The 20,793-nt window shown below is 34.7% G+C and overlaps 1 protein-coding gene across 2 annotated transcripts in view; it reads left to right on the top strand.

The window, feature by feature from the left end:
- The window catches only part of LOC116171420, a 63,234-nt gene that overhangs the window by 34,076 nt on the left and 8,365 nt on the right, over nucleotides 1-20,793 (top strand). For both annotated transcript variants that reach the window (XM_031488257.1, XM_031488256.1), the window contains exon 4: nucleotides 5,963-6,062. In XM_031488257.1, the coding sequence (XP_031344117.1) occupies nucleotides 5,963-6,062 (100 nt within the window). The remainder of the gene's footprint in view (nucleotides 1-5,962; nucleotides 6,063-20,793) is intronic.

The raw sequence follows: 20,793 nt of genomic DNA, 5'->3' as shown, positions 1-20,793 counted from the left end.
CAAGTAACATTCATAAATAAATCATAACAATAAACCAAATCAAAATTTCCTTTCTACTTAGCACCTGGATCTGGATGTATTCATGTACCTACATGCCATAATACTGCAATGCAATTTTAAAATTAATCAGTAGAGAAGTAGAAAATTAATCAGTATCTGTGATTATTGCACTGCTATCGCAATCCGCGATTCATCAAAACACTACAATTAAGAACAGCGTCGCCTTGTTATATCATTTCTCAAACAAACTCTTAAACTTGGATTACATTTCGTAGCAATCAAGAATGTTCCCAATTTTTTCCATATATTCGCACTTTGACATCACCGATAGATATGTGTCGTCTAGATGTTAAATTTTCTTTTATGAGTACCCTTTTCCGTTACTCCATTCTCGAGATATTAGGCCCACCAATCGTAACGGTGCTTTTCAGTAATGTCCTAATTTTTTACATTTTGTAGATACGGTCCTGAACTGCCGACTTTCCAAATGCGTTTAAAAACGTATGGCAGATGTGAGTCATGGGATAAGACGTAATTGTCTTAGGTTACAGGAAAAATGTTTGTTTGTATTACAGTGGGTGTTATCTGGGTTGCTGCGTCATGAGGGATTTACACTCGGAAAATTGTTCCGCGCCAGAAGATTTGTAGCAGGGGTCGGGAACCTTTTGTTGTAGAAGGCCCAAATATTTTACGCGGAGATTAGTGCGGGCCGTACTTGGATCACATGTAATTACAGTATACCTACAATATTTGTCTGGAAGTTGGAAGTGTTGAAACCACCATCAGCAAGATCTTGTCGAGGGCTATCACTATCCCTTTGCCGGTACGGTACCCACTTCCGACGTTACGTTCTCTTGTAATTCGTATTTTGGTTGGTTTGGCAAAAAACATTCGAGCGTTTATTGGCAACACGAGAAAGAGAGACCGTGATTCGAGCTCTAAGAAACTTTTGGGGCGCTCAAAGTAGACTACCCATCGAAAACACGCGTCTTCATTTATGGTTAAACACAATAAACCATGTATAATGATCAAGGACTAATTATGTAAACAAGTTTATCGAAAAGCTGTACAATATTTGACTGGAGATGCACAAGTTACCGTTGAATAAATTACTTATTCAATGCATTTACTGCATTTTTCTATAATGACACCTTCTGTAATTACCTGGTTTTTAGGTAATTAGTGGACTAGATTAGCATTGTTTGTTATAACATTTTTTAATTACCCCTTTATTTCTATTGTTCTAATCATTTTTACTGATTTATAGATTTTTATAGTTATTAGGTACATGTGCATGAATGAATTCACTTAGGTATGGTAGATCCTAAAAAAACCGGCACTTCGAACACCTAAAATAAATCTTTCTTTACTTATATACAAGGGTGAACAACAACAAAAATTGTATGTTTTTCATAAAAATGGTAGCTAACATTTAAAATTCTGTTACAATGATTAAAAGTATAACATTTATACTGATTCTAAATAAATCCTTATCTTTTCAAAAATTAATAACAATTGTACATTTAGCGATTTACTTATTTATATCTATGCACGACCCATGGAGAATTTTTCCGAACGTCTTTTGTGCGGTAAGATGACTTCACTTTTTTGCCCTGAATTCAATGGTAAAAATAAAATGTATGTACCGCTAATATGTGAAAAAATGCGTGTCATGTGTCATTTGTTATCTATTGGGCGCAACTTTATGGAAAGCAAAGGGCATGTGCATCTTTTGCTTTTGGTCGCATTTCTCGAAATAGATAATTTTCACGAAGACTTACTCTTAGTCCAGTATGCAGATAATTTTGACCTGCAAAAGGTGGTGTAAAAGATTTTATTGTTTTAAATGGTCCATTTGGGTCCAAATAACATGTATTTGAAGAGTACGCACAAATTTTTTCCCGGCACAACTTTTGGCAGCCAAAAAACCTCAAAATTTTTGGCATTTTTTTAGTTTTTCGCTTAAAACTCGAAAACGGTCCATATTTTATGAATAACACTTCTTTAGAAAATTAAAGAAATTCAAAATTATGCGTCGATCAAAAAAAACAAACAAAATCGGTCCAATAGAAAAATGTTTACAAGCGATCAAAAAACGCCCATTTTTTCCAACGAATTTCAAAAATTGGTCCAATTTTAAATTGTTGGTACTTTTTGAACTCTCTGATTGATGTTCTACAATCTTTAGGGAGCGGGGGTAGTGGATTTTATCGTTCCTTAGGAGCCACAACGCATTAAAAAAAGGTTAACTCACTTCTTTAGAAAAGTTGGAAAAAATGGGCGTTTTTTGATCGCTTGTAAAAAATTTTCTATTGGGCCGATTTTGGTTGTTTTTTTTTTGATCGACGCAGAATTTTGTTTTCTTTAATTTACTAAAGAAGTGTTATTCATAAAATATGGACCGTTTTCGAGTTTTAAGCGAAAAATTGAAAAAAGTCCGAACGTTTTGAGGTTTTTTGGCTGGCAAAAGTTGTGCCGAGAAAAAATTGGTGTGCACTCTTCAAATACATGTTATTTGGCTCGTTTACACCACATTTTGCAGGAATCGGCCCTTCTGACTGCTCCGCATACTGGATTATCTGAGGAAACTGATAAATTTAGTACCGCCGTTCTTTTCATCATTGCAAAGAATATCCACTATCGAGAATTTGTTAGACTTCAACTACAAAAGCAGCATTTCATAAGAAAGTTTAGCTATTTTTCCAATATGGCTGATTGACTACAGAGGAGCCTTAAAGTTGTTACATACAACAACGGCCCCGGTAGGTTAACGTACACTTCATGTCTTTCTACAGCGTTCTTCTACGAGACCGCGTTTGTTGTCAGCGGGCCAAAGTGACATTAAAAGCTACTCTTAACTTACCGTAAGTAATGTAATGTAAAATGAAATAAAACAAAATATTTATGAAAATTATTTTGCATCGAGAATCTTGCGGGCCACGGGTTGAACAGCCATCAATGAATCTGATTGGATGTTTGAAGTTAGTTGATTGGTGGAAAAAATTTGCGTCAAGGGGTGGGGGTTAAACTAAAAGCATACTATTTACTGTCGATTTTTATTAAAATCGAGAATGATAATGCAAAATGCGTGAGCATGTTATTTTGGTTGTATAAAATTAGGCGTCTTTCAGAAGGATTTTTGTCATTTAAAAGTAGACATAGGAACTCCCTGTCTACTTCTAAATAAATAGCACTGTATATACACATATGACATTTAACATTGCATAAAACAATAAATCTATTTGCAATTCTCCTTTACATATAGAAAATAACTATCTAACTTAATTACTTCACGTTAACATTAACGACAAGGGAATGTCAGGAAACTTTACAGTTAATTGTACTTCCGCAACTTCAGTATTCAGGTGATCAATTGTAGAGCAATTCTTCATGGCAGTGGCAATGATAAACGGTAAGAAAAACCACAAAGGCACTTTATAGTTTACCTGCCCGTTAGTAGCTCCGGTATTTCAGATAATCATAGGAGTAGCAGTTCGTCAATCTAAGATACCATGTGTTAGATCAGTTCCAGCTAATCGACCGATATCGATCAACGATTCGAAAATCAATGTTGGCATTCCCACGTTACACTCTCCTACCACACTAAAAGCGCATTCAGTCACTCATTAAAACTGAGGGTACTTTCAACGCAGTAACTGAACGATACAAACCATCGGGGTCAGCTAACGAGACTTCTACAGCTTGGTTTTCGATCGTGAATGAAATAAATTTAAAAAGGGATACGATTTAAAATTACCTTCGAGTGATAAGAAGTTACAGAAATGTCCGTTATAGTGGTAATAAATAATCCGGGACAATCTGTTTTCGAAAGAAGATTCGAAAAAGTTTTCGGGCGTAAAACGGGAAGGGCGATTTAATTTAGACGGCACTGGCTTTTTTTTGAATTACAGATGTAATATTGGCTTTTTGACGGTGGAAAAACTTCTTTTAACTGAGTTTAACTGAATACAAGACCTTAAAGAAGGGATTTACATAAGAAATAAGTGAGTGGTCGATAAACACAACATTCCTACATACCTACTTCACGTCTTTAGTTCGACTTAAACGGTAACTTTTAACAATCTCTTAGAGCACTCAACTAACTTTTCTACAAAACTTTCCAACTGACAAGGCTTCTACCACAGAAAGCTACGATTCACGTTTTCCTCTGTTATTTAAAACAATCTTTCCTCTCTCAGTTCCGCTTTTCGAACCATCTACTCCTTCTTATTACAGCGTCCAAATAAAGATCTGTGCTTACGTCGGCCAAAAACATCGACCGGAGATAACTCTTTATTTTATTATTATATAATTGTAATGAGACACATACAGGGTAACCCAACATTATTGTAGCCTGTAGGTGCTGAAAGCAAATAAAACATCCGCATGACGTAGGTTACACAACAATACATATTGTTTTGTATCAAAATATTTTTTATATTTTTTTGGTCCGTTATTTCGCTAAAATTTTTTTCAATTCATTTTCGAATTTTTCATTTTTTTACGTGCTGACTACCTCGCTGACTACTGTTGAATAGGCAATACAATAAAGATGCGGCCAACGAAATGTAATATATTAGCAATTACTTTAATACTGTTTGTTAAAACATAATCCTGAAGCATTCATTTTAACCAACCTGAACCATTTCAAAGGTTGATTGTTTAAATTTGAATATTTCCATTTCTTTATTAAACACTGATGATACTTCTGGTAATTAACTACTTTTTTTTAAGCTTATATTTCTCTTGTACTAAATATATTAAGACAAATTTTGATTATTTCGTGTGTTACTGTTTTCTATTAAAACGTTGGTTTGCAAGAATTTTAACGTCTTGCTTGTTGAATTACAAGTTATCCATAATTAGTTCGTGTAATATATTGCACTAGATGGATTTTGTATACCTATTTTGTCTAAAAGTAGTAATTTTTCTTGTAATTCTTTCGCTGCTTCTAAAACGTCACAATTTCTCGGTCCTGTTGTGAAATTTAGTGTCAAGTTCTCGTTCTTTAAAATATTTTCAATTTTGTCCTCGTCACTATTTGAGAAGAATCGCAATTGGTAACGTAGAAATTGTGTTTGTGAACACCGTGTAGTAAGTGTTGTAAAATTCCTCCGTTAGATCTCGCGTGCTACGAAATTAAATCCATTTTTACTTCCCCACTTGTTTTTGCTTCTCCTTGCCCCTATAAAAGCAGGATTTTGTATTTCACAGAACACTTTTCCCCGAGAACTCGCTAACCAACCACATATTAATCCAGCACCTATCATTTCTTAATTATCCCCAGCATTACCTTTGCTACTAAGCAGCTTTCCGTTTAATTCATTATTAATTTCTCACGAGACTTGTTTATTTGTATTTAGTTTTGTTTCATTTTCCATCTTATTTGCTTTACTAGGCGTAACGACAATTCGGATAGGAAAATAGCCGGTCTACTTGCGTTACCTAGTACTGCTAACTTTTAAGTTCGTACTATAGGCCTATAGATCTGACTCAAACACGATTGACTCCGTGATAGCCAAAAGAGTCAACTGGCTTCTAATAAGAGTTGTTTGAATCGATCGGAAGATTCCTCTTAAGAGACGTATGCCGAGTAAATCCTAGCCGAGCTTATTTGGAAACCAGAAGGGCAGTACAGCATTCCGTTTTAACGAAAGTCGAGACGAAAGTAGTTATCCGAGGGCAAATCCATAAGTGGTACAAAGGCATTTAATGCAATATACTTATTTTGTTAACAATAATAATAATAATAATTTCTTTATTGCCCAACAGATATGCGCCAATTATAGGACAAAAATACGTGAAATTTACAACATAAAGATATGATAACGATGATTTAAGTACAAATTAACAGTATATGATAAATACATAAACAAATTAAAAAACAAATTTTGTTTTAACTAGATTTGTAATATATACGAGAGGCAGTGGACTATACTTATAACACAAATTTTATTTTCAGAACTGCACGACTCTGGTACAATATCTCTTCCATCTTTACACCCTTTCAATCGAGAAAATGATGGCCTTTCAACTGAAACCTTGGATCGGTCCCAAAAATAGTAAGTACTCACTACAATCTTTTTCAACTACATACATTGTGATATACTTACAAAAAATGACTTATTATTGCCTCATAATTGCATTTATTTGTCGTTTTTTTCAATGCCGGTTGTTAGAAAGTAGAATTCACTTTTGCCCCTTGACTTAAATTTAATATCAAGGTTCGTCTCGTTTATTTTCGGCACTTATTAATGGTAGGTAGGTAGGTACAACCTAATTTTGCACGCGTAAACGTAAACGTTTAGTTTATCGATTCTGATTAACGAGTGGGTTTCTACGTTACTACCGAGTGCTAAATTTCATCTGAAATACTACTAGAGCGAAGTTACTACAATCGTAGAAAATTGTTTCTCCGTGTTTAACGTGAAATTACATTTAGAACTAATTTTGTTCCCAAACCTACAGGTTAAACTTTATAGAACATGAACACACTCCGACTAAGTGTTGAAAACTGAAATTTCAATGAGACATTAACTCAAATTTACACAAACATGAATCATTTTGTAGATATTAGTCCAAAATGAATTAATTAATTTCAAAGGCCCCGCCGTTGCGTTGACAATTATGTATTAAAACTACTGGGAAGCACTTCACTGATACGCTATCTTCAATTGTTTGCTTTATGACCGATATAATCGATAAACAGCATGGCAAAGTTCCAATATAACACAATCATGCATTTATGAGATGACATCTAATTTGTTTCGCGAATTTCTAATCGTACTTACATTAGAGGATTCATAAAAAACAGTCCATTTCGATCCTTCAAATCCATACGCGAGGGAGCGTCGTAGGCACAACCATTCACATAACCAGATGATATTCTGGTTTTATATGCTTTTATGGCCTTTATGAGGCCATTACATGAAAATGTTTCGATGTTTATTGTAATGATATAATTTACCTTGGATCTCGTGTGGCTCTTTTATCGAGTTTTAGCACTTTTTCATGTGGAATATATATATATATTCCTCCCCGAAATTATGATCCGTGTACTTCTCTGCGCAAGATATTCAAACTTTTATAGCGATTTTGCATTGTTTGAATGTGGATGGGTAAATCGATAATTTATCTACTAATTAGTTAGGTATATTTTAATTACGACTAAAAAAGTTTTCCAATCAGCCATTTTAATCACACAGTTTGTTACATTTAAGACTCATCTCTGTTCTTAATAGGTACAGAAGAAGTGCAGAAGATGTTATTCCTACTACGAAGTTTGACGGAAGGTTTATTTTATCACCCCAACTGGCTTCCCTTTACAATAAATTGTAAAATGCGACGCCTCATTTTAAATCCGATAAAATTCTCTTTTGGATGGCTTGGGTATGAATTCATTTTAAAAAATCCAGACAGATACAAAATAAATGATTTTACACATTTCATGTTTTGATTGGATATTAAGTGCTTAAAATTTTGCCCACTATAGTGCACAGACAATAGTTTGGAAAAGTGCGTCATTGACATTAACAAAAGTCCACAAAGATTGTTGATTCATCCACTGCTAAAATACAAACCATAATGTGACGGAACTCCATCTTGCTGAAAGTGAACAGTTCTCAGTACCGGATGCATATTTGTAAACGGCAGACGCGTCCGCATGCTTGCGAAAATTGAACCTTTCCCAAAAACGTTTTTGAAAAGCAAGGTTGTACAAAAATGCTGCGAAGTTTTCTGAAGGGATAACGCGTCGGCAGTCTATGTTCATGTAGAACAGATTAAGGAAATGTAATATAATATTCAAGAATGACAAGGAAATGCAGAATAATAAGGAAATTTGTTTACTACGTCCATTTTTTTCATCAATTTTGTGTCGATCTCATTTCCATTATGCGAGATTTCTTTTATTTTTTTCCGTGTTGGGACAAAGTTCGGGTTTGGGTCCCTCCCTTTACCAAATCCTAGGACCGCCACTGGCTATAGTCTTACGTTTGATGTAGTAGTATAGTTCAATAAGCGGTTAGCGATCAAGTATAATTATATACAATGATAGGTATAAGAGTTAAAAATCTACTAAAATTAACCATATACTTTTCTAATGTGATAAAGAAAAGCAACAAACTTGGTATGTGCATTTCTTCCCAAAACTTTCCATGCAGCATAGTCCAAATGTGATTGTGTGTGGACAGGAACACCTCTCATTTTCTTCAAAATTCTAACTTGTGCGGCTAACCAGGATCTTTCAATGCCTTGCTTCGATTTTTGAGTCCACATCATTTTCTTGTTGAATGCAAATATCCCAGTTGATCCACATGCTGGCCATTCATCAGAGTAAATATATGATCCAACATTAACTCCTCTTTGCATGATAGGAAACAAGGTAGCTCTATCTCTTCGGTCGCCATAAAAATGTCCACCAGAACACTTAAAACAATTCATCCGTTTATCCCTTTCATTCCATATCGTCAAACTACCCTTTCCTGTATCATAAGGTAACATCATACTGTTATGCACCATTGGACGGGAGCTGTCCACTTAATTAATGAGACCTGACCTAAAATTTCTACGGTTTTCGCTGAATCCAAATTTTGTTTATCATACCTTATACCGTCGCCGTTTATTTTACTTCATTGGTTCCTTACAGGCGAATAGAATTGGGCCTCTGACCCGCATGGCTTAATTTTAAGATTTCTTGGTTCTTTTCGCACACTGCTGTAGAGGCTTCGTCATATCCATTGTACAGTATGTCCTATTCTGGTTGAGACTGCAGTGTATCTCAGCTGTTTTCAAAGATAAAGACTTACGGTTTTCGCCACCCTGCGCCACTTTTTTGTGAAACATTTAATACCACAATCATAATCAATTTAACTACGTTTTTTTTAGATACAGGGTGAAAACTAAAAGTTTGACTTTTTGCGATGTTATATCTTACTGCTCATGTAAGGTAATGTAAGAAAGGTAAAAACTGACTATTTTAGATACTTTTTGCAGATGACAGTGGTGTAGTAAAAAAACTTTGATTACATTGATGTATCGCAAGCTATATTTTTTAATATAATTAGATTATTAGAATATATTATGCCATATTTTGCAAATTTTTGAATGTCCGTCATCTATTTTTACTTTTCCGGACCCATAGGGTTGATAAACTATTGTTTTCATCACAGAAAAAAGTTCGCTGTCCGTTGTTGTAGTTCTTGTCCGTCTTGTTAGCACGATAACTCCGTGCGCACGTAGGCGCAGAGGTAAATTTCTTATTTTTGGGCAGATCTTTCCTACTATAATTTCAACAGTAGCACCTTTTGGTACGAGTCAATCGATCCATTACATTAAGCTTGTGGAAAATCCACGTGCGTACGATTGCGCAGAGGTGAATTTTTTATTTATGAACCAATTTTACTGAAATTTTAACAGTAGCAGCTGTTAATAAAAGCAACTCGATGGATTGTATTTAACATGTCAAAATCTGCTTTCGCGCATATGCAAAAGTAAAATAATGAAAATATTGTAAACATAAAAAGAAGAAATACTAAGAAGAAGTACTGATTTTTGTGAAATTTTAGCAGTATGTACCTGCAAGCAAATTGAACATTCATGTTATTAATTGCCACATCGATTAGGTAGAGATGCATGAGAAGTAATTAGATTAAAAGGAAAGTGCTGGGCCTCAACAGGTGCTACCATGCGGAAAAGTTAAGTTTTGAGATACTCATTTCTATTGATTAGTATCGGCTGTCTTAATTACCATGGATGCAATATATAAAACAAAATCTCCGTGCATCCATGGCCTACTATTTATGAACATTACAAAAATAAGGTTTTCATGACTGAAATAAAAAAAACACATCAATGTAATCAAGAAAAAGAGTTAATAACAATCGACGTTAAGATATACAGGGTGTTCGTTTAAAAAATACCAACATTGGGTCAAATCTCATCAGAAACTGTGGTACACAAATTTTGGTTGGATACGTCACTGGTTTCTACGTAGAAATATCTAAACTAGGAAGTTTATATGGGAAGCAAGATATAACATTCCAAAAAGTCAAACTTTTTGTTTTCACCCTGTATCTAAAAAAAGTTCCACAAAAAAAGTGGCACATGGGATGTGTCAAATTCGTTTGTTTTGTGTTTGTCTTGTTTTTATCTCTTGTATTCGGGTAAAAAAGAACTCCCCTCCTTTTTTGACGGAAATACATGTTTCCGGCTAAACGTCTGAACGGAATTTAGATTTTGTTATCATCTTTAGGCAAAAGCTGAAATCACATTTTCGATTCTGTAGCAATGTATGCATGAATTGATCGTCAATGATAAATATAAAAATTCACCAAACCAAAGAGTAGGACAAGAAAAGATTAGAATAAAGACGAGACGCAAGGCTCTCAAAACGACGATAGAAGTAAGAAAGAGAAAGAGAGAGAAATCGGCGAAGAAATGCGGATCAATAAGGATTGATACTAACGGGAAAGACAAAATATCACGATATTCCGATATGGAAGAACAAATGAAAGATGGAGAGTAGAAGAAAGGGGAGGAGAATAAGAGCATCTTATCTAGGAATGTAGAGAAGCAGAAAGAACGAAGAAAAGTAGGAAAGAAGCGAACCAGTCTAACACACCAAATAATGCACCGGGCTATATGGGTCTTTCCGGATTCCGCTCAAAACATTACAGCTGAAAGGACAAATTCTCTGCGCATTTTTACCTAAGTCGTTAAAGTAAACGCAGATATACATATTAACCTTTCGAGTTAATCTGTGAATCCAAAAATTGACGTCATATTTTTTCAAAACACAACAATAAAGTCCGATGAGCAAACTAATTAATCAAAGGTAAATAACCGCAAATTTATATCAGTAAATACAACACTACGCGTAACATGATAACTGATAAGATAGCTACTGTAGTCCGATGAGGTAATTCCATTTAATCTCTAGTTTTTGAATTTTTTGGAAAACATTCCGTTATTGCGCAATTAATTAATGACACATTTTTTGTTGTAGAAAATATTGCGTCGAATTTTACTAAATAACCAGAACAATACATTAATGTATCATCATCAAGTTTGTTACTAATTTTAACAAATACTAAATGTGTAACAAATGTAGCAAACGAGCCCCTGAGTCACTGAAAATTTCTTGGGTGTTGATCAACATAATACTGAAAACAGAATTGGAAATTTCGAAACCGTTCGCGAGTTATTATGTACACAGACTGACGGAAGGACGAACGGACGGACAGAAAGTTCAAAATCATGAACTCGTCCTTCAGGGTGATACAGTTGAACCTCTTTGTGACTTGGTTTTCTTCATAGTACAACTTATTCGAAATGAGGTTACCGAAGGTACGGGCAAACTTGCCTTTCTAGTTAACTTTCGCAATTTAAAAAGTTCTTTACTTGTAATAATTAACTGTATTAAGAACAGTTGAGTATGCGAAAGCGCTGCACCCAAACGGATTGTTTTTCTCGGAATTTTATTAACACGAGCGCTGGGTTATCTACTTATATAGCCAATTTAACTTGGGGCGCCGGTAAAAACGGAACGAAAGCTTGCACACTATTTTATGATCGAGGCTGAAACTCTTTATTCTTGTTCTCTAATTTTCTATATATACGTTCCCCAGTACGAGGCAGACGAAACGGCCCTGACGAAATTGTCACGATGGCGTGCCCTGTAATCGTATAATCTGCGCTGATTTAATTTCTGCATAGACCAAGACGATGATACACAACTTCGCCGCTAGCCCGGGGGCGGCCGTAATGGCAACTACAGCGCATGCTTTTCTCAACAAGCTCGTTTTATCGCCAGACCTACTCGCATTCATCTCTCGTATGAAGCGGTAAATTTTCCTATACCATTCGAAAAAATGCAAAGCAAGCTACCGTTATACTAAAGCATTTTTAGGAGTTTCTTATGCTCCTGAAGGCTGTTCGAAATTTGTAGTAACCGTTGGTAAACTCGAGAAGGCTAAAAATACAGTATCATGCTTTTTTATTAGCGTATTTGGTCTTCAAATTTGATGATTTTTCCAAATTCAGCATAAAAAATAGGGTTACCATTTAAAAACACCTTTGCGAAAATATTTATGGTGATAGTTCCAGACTTTACACTCGCACTGTATAATAATGACTTTATGACGCATATATTTTTTTAGTAGAACAATTGTTAAAGCCGTTGCACGCGTTTATTACACGTGTTGCTCTGTACGTAGCCTAGGATCGCAAGGGAAATTTTTTTGGCGCTTCTACGAACAGAAAGAGGTATAAATGCGTAGGTGGAAAGTGTAAGTGTCATTTGCGCAATTTTGATTTTGAAAAACATGGAAGCTATTCATAAATATCCATTAAAGAGAATGGAAAACCATACCTACCCTACGTGGGTCACCAGAGATTTATTACGGCCATGACCATTACAACTTGAGATTATTGAAAGTTTGCACGCACACGCACCAAACACGAGAAGAACCCTAGACATAAATGTTAAATATGAACAAGCTGGAACAAGCTTTGTAAATGAGTCTCATCCTCTATTGATCAATTTTAATGAATTCTTTAATCCCGTTAAAGCTTTGTCGCTAACAAAGGTACTATTAAGGAAAGCCACAATTCGCATGCAATTTGTTCTGTTTCCGTACCCGTCTGCCCTTTCAATTTGGCATCAGACTTTCGCAATAAATGGTTTACGATTTTCAATAATATGTTTTAAGGGCGGCGGTCTGCAATTTTCTCGTTTTCGTCACAATAGATGATCAAACGGATAGATATCCGTCATTAAAAGTATTCTCCAAAATACTTTGCTGGACAAAATCGCTTCGTCCGTAAGATAATGACGTCTATATCGTCGTATGTTGTCGCTTTTAATTTCGCGGACGATGAGCTTAAGGCCATTTTGGCGAGGATCAAAAGGAATAATTCTTTTTATCCCCTCAAATCTTCATTACTACAATCTTACCATACAAGGTTTTTGCGTTTAACGCCGTTTCTTTATACATTGACTCACTAATTAAAATTCCCTTTTTCCCAAGCGAAGGAGTGATCACCTTCACTTGAATGAGTATAGTTTCGTGCTTTTTTCTTTACAAAATATGGAAAAGTTGCTGAACAATCTTTTGTTATAGTTTCAATCAATATCAGAAAGCTCCACACTTTCATTAAAGCTAACGACCTATCGTCATATTATTTCTACAATTTATTTGACCCAGAAAAGCTTAGTGGCACGTTATTAGCACCATTTATCTTGTGGTTCAATTATGTCTTAATTTTTTATACAATGTGATCATAAAAGAGTGAACTTATATGGCGAACCTGTACTAAACACAAACTGAATAATGCAACATTTTTGTATACTTCAGCTTTACCTTGAAGATATTAATAAAGTTTTGTGCCATTTTACTAATTAGGAACACCCTTCTCATTAGTATCTATTCCAGTCGTTAGCAACAAAATCCTACTCAAATCATTCAATAAGTTTAAAGTTTTTCGCAAGTAAAGTAGAATTTTTTCTGGCTGTAGAAAATTCATAGTCCTTCGTATATTGTTCGTGATGCAACGTGATCTGTTTGATGATTGCAGTGCCAGGAAAATTTTCGGCATTTTACGTTGTTTGTTTTCAATGAGTCTGCGTGTTGGGTCAAATTACGTCATTTTTAATAGGTACTACATTAGTTAGCTCATCATGCGGTAAAGCCACCGTGGAAATTGCTTAACTTGAGTTTTTTTAATTAATAACGACTTTTAGAACCGTGATTGGTAATAATAAAGATACTAACCAATAGAAAATTTAGACATCGCCATTTTTGGTGAATGATTTACCCAATTAAACGAGGTGATGATTCAGAGTTGAATTAATATACTTATAGTTGAGATCGCAAGATTTTAAGGAAAATGGGATTTAGATTTTCTTGATGGGAAATATTTTGAATAAATTATCTTGTTTCCGAACGGCAGTTTCAAATCATAAGGGCAGTTTAAAGAGGTGTAAAATTTTCCGCGCGCGTTAAAGAAAAACGTTGGCTTGTAGTCTTATCTTAATACATGAATCGCGTGAAATGTAATAAACCTTTATCGAGTGGCGAAATTGTAACTAAAACTGTCTATATTTTCAATAATAAACTCAGTTCAATCGGTCTCATTGTGAGAGACACTTTCGAAATTATCTTTATGTGCATGTGTTTACTGAGGATTTTCTCTAATTATACTGAACAGTAACAAAGTTTATTAAAGTGAGTGTACGTAAAGCACGTTTTTGGAATTTTAATAAAAAAAAATTCCGTGATAATAACTATCATCAGAAGAATTCATTATCGGCGAGTTTACCAATGCAATTTTTTGAAAGAACACATCTGATAACCTCTGTATTTGAACTATCTGTATTACAACTATACGTTTGGTTCAAGAATTTAAAATTTATTCCATGATTTCAATGAATCAATCAGCCAAATTCAAGGGCTCATTTATTCAAGTTGAATTAATGTTCGATTCAAAGAGTCAAAAATCCAACCTTACTTCAACTTCAAATCTAAATAAACAATTTATAACAGCGATAAAATTTAAACAAGAATTACGCAATTACAAACAAAGGGAAACACAAATTGAAATACAATAAAGTAACTCTGTGCTTATTCGCAAATAACCCACCTGATTGAAATATTGTCATATACAGGGTGTCCCGTCATTATTTTTGATGTTTAGACCGAAATAACGTCTCGATGATGTCGGTCTGTCGATCCGTCTGTACCCTCATTTCCGGCTAAACGACTGAACCGATTGGAACTAAGTTTGGTACACATAAAAGGAAGAGGGTCATGTAGAACTTTTGATTAATATCAATGTGTCAGTGCTGACGGGAATCATTAGACATTTCCAATGTGACAGGCGGCAGGAAAAGGAGTCTGGGAAAGTAACATGGGACAGGAAAAGTGTTATCGCCACTGTCATGGAAACTAAAATTTCCTGATATAAAGTAGGCATGAAAGTGAAGGTTTCCTGACGATTTCGGGAAATCCGTTATTTGTACAACTAGAGAAGAAAATAGAGTTTTTCAACTCAAGTTCAACGTTCGAGTTCAATTGATCGAGAGTTGAAAAACACTTTCTTCTGAAGTTTAGCACATATTTTTTTCTGAAATTGCAATGAAAATTGAAAAAGTATCGTATGCAATAATTAATTTGGGCACACAGCAATCTAGATAGAGGCATGTTTCAATTTTAAATGTCATTATTAAGATTAACGCAGTAATTGTTTTTTTACTTTCCTCACTAGAGAGGAAAATCACATTTTCTTCACCTTCTTTAGAGACGAAAGTAGTTGTTTCTAAAGTAGTTTCAGAAAAAAATATATTTACCACTATAGTGATTACTAGTTTTATAAGGAGTTCCACTTTATGTTTTAATTCTTTGATTTGTGTGAAATTCAGGATTAGTATTCTCATGTCGAATGATTGGAAATGTGGTAAATTTCATTATTTTGCTAAATTTGTTACTAGAATTTGTAGTTTGTTATTTTAACTGAAGTCGATAAGAAAACGCATTAAGAATTTGAATTAATAATGTCTAAAAATTTAATTGAGATAAGAGTTTAACATCATAATAATCGTGCTGTTTTATATTTAGAAATGAAATAGGTATGTTCGGGATTGATACCTAATGACAAATTGCGCGAAAAGTTGTTTAGTTAGATACGTTACATTCAATGTAAATAAGTAATTAAGTGTACCAAATCAGAATTAAAACCAATGGAAAAGTAAAACAAAAAGGGAAACCTTAAAGAGATATTGTTCCAAAACATGTATATTGGATACCACATTAAAAATAAATACCTAATCAAGTCCAAATGTGCAGCGGAAGCATTTTTGAATACTGCTAAAAAACATTAAAGAGGAGACTGAGATGAGACTTTTCCAGCGAATTATCGCTGCTACAGAGGTTTTGAGAACTATTTTTCGAAATTATGTTCATCGAATACAATCGATTTCGCTCTCTTTACGACAGCTTCGTGAAGAGTTATTGAATCCGACTGCTTAGTTGAAAATGTGCTTGTTTTTGAGTTAGCAATTAGGGTCCAAACGAAAAGTGTGCACTTGTATGTAATAAAAATAGTGGTTACTATTAACAATGACCACTATCTCCAATTATGTGGACTGGTGGCAAATTGTTTACCTATAGTTTTGGATACCATAAAAAAACTTAAAAAATAGTATATTAAGATACAAGTGTATAATCAAGTCTTTAAAGCACCCGCAACGAGTTTAAGGGCACGACACAAAGCGGAGTGCCTTTAACGTTGCAAGTGCTTTAAAGACCAATTGTACACGTGTATCTTATAGTATTTTTTATTATACCGCAGTATAATTTAAAAATAGGAAATTCAATGAAATCATATTGACGTTATGCTCGAATGCATGTCTAATTAAGTGGGCTGGGTGTTCGTAATTTCACGATTGCCATGGAAATGTCACTTGACGTTTGCTTATAAAAATCGTCGTCTTTATGAATAAAACGATTTCCGTTGAAAAAGATAATACACCGTTCATTAAATCGCTTGTTGTAAAATCTAAACAAACGTTGGTAGGTGTAAAATCCAACTCCAGTAAAGCCTATTATAAAGAATATGAAAAGTTGTTTTCATGGATGAATAGGAAGTTACTTACGAATAAAGTCTTAAATGCATCGATAATGCTGGCATATATGAAGGAAATGTCAAAGGTATTTAAATCTTCTATCTTTTGGTGCATTCATTCAAAACTTCACTTATTGCTGGGACTAAAAAGTGGAACAGATTTGGAAGCATACCCTAAATCAGGCGCGTTTGTAAAAGCTTCAACCAAAGGATAGGTACAAGCCAAAGAAATGTTCTGCATTTACAGAAAGCGACTTAGGAAGATTTTTTATTTCACCCAGATGACAGTTTCAAAAGTCATACTTGAAGTATCGTTACTTAGCAACTTTAAAGCACGTGTGTTTTAAAGGCCTTTTTTCGCACGCATTTGAGTGTTTAAAACGGAGATTGTGATTCAGGTATAATAAAAAAAGTGTTTCAGTTACAATTTTCACCCTGTATACTTAAATAGCAACAAATAAACTTTACCCATGATTCATCTATATCGAGGTGACGTATTCACTTAAGTACACTCGACCGGTCATCTTGCACAATAAGGGTCATGCAAATAAATACTACAAATGCTATCATCAGCAATTAAGAAAACTACCTACCCCTTGCGGATTCTCCACCTGCAGCTGCGTAGCTCGTCATTGTTGGTTGTTGGTTCATCCTCTTTGTTATATCCTTAAGGTGGTTTGTACGTTTTCTTGTAACTTTTAAATTGTGGGCGGTCCGTTTTGTTGCCGGCGTGGGGAGTATTATGCAGCCGCACTCCGCAGGCATCCCACCTCTTCGCATATAAATCGATCGAGATCTTGGCGACGGAATATCGTAGAACCTTCGGATTTTCCGCGTGAGATTCGCACTATCGTGTTTATTCCTGGATCGTTTAGTCTGAAAGCTGAAAGCCATTCCCATTCAAGTCAATAATTTATGAATGTATAGGTTTTATATGAAAATGCGTTTTATAAATCGACCGAGATCTCGACCCCTGATGGGCCACTAAGCTTCAGGTTTGCGCTAATTGATAGCTTTGTTTAATCTAGCGAAAGTCCGAACTCGATACATGACCTAGGGAACGAAATATGTTGATTTCTATTATTTTGAGCCTCGTCTTGAGCGCACAGTTTTTCCTGTTCCCGATTCACTCGAAGTCCTATAGCTTTTGTTCCAGTTGAGCCTGCTTTCTGAAAATCAGTAGCGTCCTTCCTTAATGTCCAAAGTACCTGTACGCCAATTTCAATACGATCGCCCACTTTCAAAAGAGTTATAGCGCACACAGACGGACGGACGGACGGACAAGTACGAGTATAAGAATCTGAGGATTGATTCTTAATAATTTAGTGACAGTGCTGTGTTGTAAAAGGGCGAAGTCAATCTTTAGTGGCTAACTTTTAGGTGATAGTAGTTCATATCCATTCGATAAAGTTGTCACTTACCAATTACAACGAGCTGTATAGCTTTTTTTCCGATATGAACTTCCATCTTTTCTAGAAGTGCGCCCCATTTGCATACAAGTCACAATCTAACACAAAAGCCGAAAGCAAAAGTAGCCGATACGAGATACACGGGTGTATACGTACTTTTTGATTTGGTTTACGCAAGGTATACGGTAATCTGATGTTCCTGGTAAAACTCTCAGGTTTACTCATATGAAACGTTACAATGTATTCCCGGAGTATTAGAATGATGCGGTTCACAAACTCTTATCCGCAAATTGCATTAATAGGTGTTTGTTTATCGCTGTTACTAAAAAATATAGACAAATCATACTAGATTATTGCTTACCTACTAAATTTATTCTTATTTTGCTTTTTTACACCAATTTAAGCAAAATTACCGCTTGTAGTATGTGAATTGTGAACAAAACATTGATTTTTTGGGGTCTCTCCCATAATATTAAAAAAATAAATAAACTAAACAAATATAAACAACGAGCTCCTGGGGTATGGCTATAGTATGTGCAAAACCAAATTTTAAACCTGATGTTAGTTTTGCTTTTATTTAAAGTGTGTATGTATGAAATTTCATCTAATTGAATTATGAAAGTTGGCACTGCACATCCTACACAAAACCAAATTTATAAAATGGCGATTCATTTGCTTTTATTCCAAGTGGCTAAGTATCAAATTTCATTTGAATGTTTCCATAAATAAGAAAGTTAGCACTGCCCATGCGCAAAACGAAATTTTGAAACTGGCGTTAAATTTGGTTTTATTCCAAGTGGATATGTATCAAATTTTATTTAAATCCCTCCATAAATAAGAAAGTTGGCACTGTGCATGCGCAAAACCAAATTTTGAAACTGGCGTTAAATTTGCTTGTATTCCAAGTGGTTATGTATCAAATTTCATTTAAATCCTTCATAAATAAAAAAGTTTGCAATTCGGTTTATAAATGGTCGAGATGGGAAAAGGGCACAGTGAATGCTGATCGATTAGGCTCAATTTTTGGAATTCCGTTTTATATGGCCAAAGCTATACGCATATTGAATTTCATGCAATTCGGTTCATAACTCACAGAGATGTCAAAAGGGCCTTCCTTATTTTTTGGGCTACATTGCCAATCCACGAACTCAGATCTACAAATTTGATAAAGAATACATCTACTAAATTTTATCGTAATCGGTTCATTCGTTATCGAGTTATCGTGACACCGCAAAATTATAAACTCGCTAGGAGCTCGTTAATAAATACCTATCTTTCTGTCCTCAGTTTTCGTTTGCTATTGGCCGAACTCACTTAGGTGCACCTCCCTCTAGTTTACAAGTCACAGGAATAGAGACACCCAATATCGTCAAAATCCATACAGTTTTTACAAAATTTTGGGTTTATTTTTTAAAATATTTTGAAATGAAAAGAAGCAATGAATAGCAAATAAAAAACTGTATCGAGTTACGTGGAATTTTTTTCTTATCGAGTCATTTTTTTTATGTCGCTCTCCTTCTTTAATTTTTTATGCGAACTACGTCAAACACATGTTCAAAATCATGACGTAACTTGAAACATATAGTCATTAAGGATCTATCCTAAAAGACAGAATCCATTTTTAATAAAAATTGGAGCTATAAAACTGTAAAAACGTATGCGTCGCCTTGATAAAGTACCCATAAGGATACACTAGCGGCTAGCCGGTTTCCTACAATCCACATTTTGTATATATCATTTTAACTCAATATTTACTACATTCGTGATAATCTACTCCTATCCTTCAGATTGACTGTATAATTTCTGAATTTTCCCAAAACATCTTTTTCAGGTACAATTTGTATTACATACCAAACATGTTTGTTCTTTGCTAATACTAATAAAATTCTAGTTGAATTAGATTAACAAAATTTATTTTTAACCGTACATTTGCATGTGAGTTTTGCCCTATTCTGTTAACCCAGTTTACTTTTAGCTCATTTATACTTTTTTTTCACAATTTAAAGTCAATGGAAACAGAAAAAGCAACCGTGAACGATAACTTGGCACCAATCTACGTAGAAAATTTCTCTATTTTCGCTTACTGTCTTTGTAACAAACGAGAGATTTAAAGTTTTCAACTGAGTGCTCTTTTATATTTCGCTTATACTGCTAAACCTAAAATCTGCCTTTGCCTTTTTACCACCCGCACGGTCAGTAAGGGAGGTATTGCATTGGGATAAAAAATGACTCCTCTCATTTCCTGCTAAACGGCTGCATCGATTGGAACATAAATATTAGTAGGTACACATATTCATAAGACATCAAAGGAAGAGTTTAAAAGCTTTTGGCATAGCGCATTCGCAAGTGTGTCAAATTCTCATCCCACGGATTGGCGCAAACAAAATTTTCTACGCATATTCTTAGACAAGAAAGGGCTGAAAAGAACGCGCATGCGCAGGTCTGCGGGTGTTATGTGTGCTAGTCACAGAACATTTTTGCGAATTGGTATCACAGAAATTCCTTTTTTCTTATAGGAATGGCGAGAAGGTGAATAATGTTCTCTCTTTGAACAGACTTTTACTAAGGGAAGTAGTCGGGAAGTAGGTAGTTAATTCGGAGGGAAATCTACTGTAAATTCACTTTTCACTAAATCGGAATATTTTGAAAATTTGAGAATATACTAATGTTGTAGTTTATATTTTCAAGTTGGTGGCACTTCCGGTTATACCGGAAGTTGGTGCTAACTTTATTTTCAATAGAGCACCCTATACATATATTATTT

This window comes from Photinus pyralis, unplaced genomic scaffold, assembly GCF_008802855.1.
Source record: "Photinus pyralis isolate 1611_PpyrPB1 unplaced genomic scaffold, Ppyr1.3 Ppyr1.4_LG5, whole genome shotgun sequence".
NCBI classification, from domain to species: Eukaryota; Metazoa; Arthropoda; class Insecta; order Coleoptera; family Lampyridae; genus Photinus; species Photinus pyralis.
The sequence above is the reverse complement of the archived record's forward strand: the minus strand, read 5'-3'. Positions and strand labels throughout refer to the sequence as shown.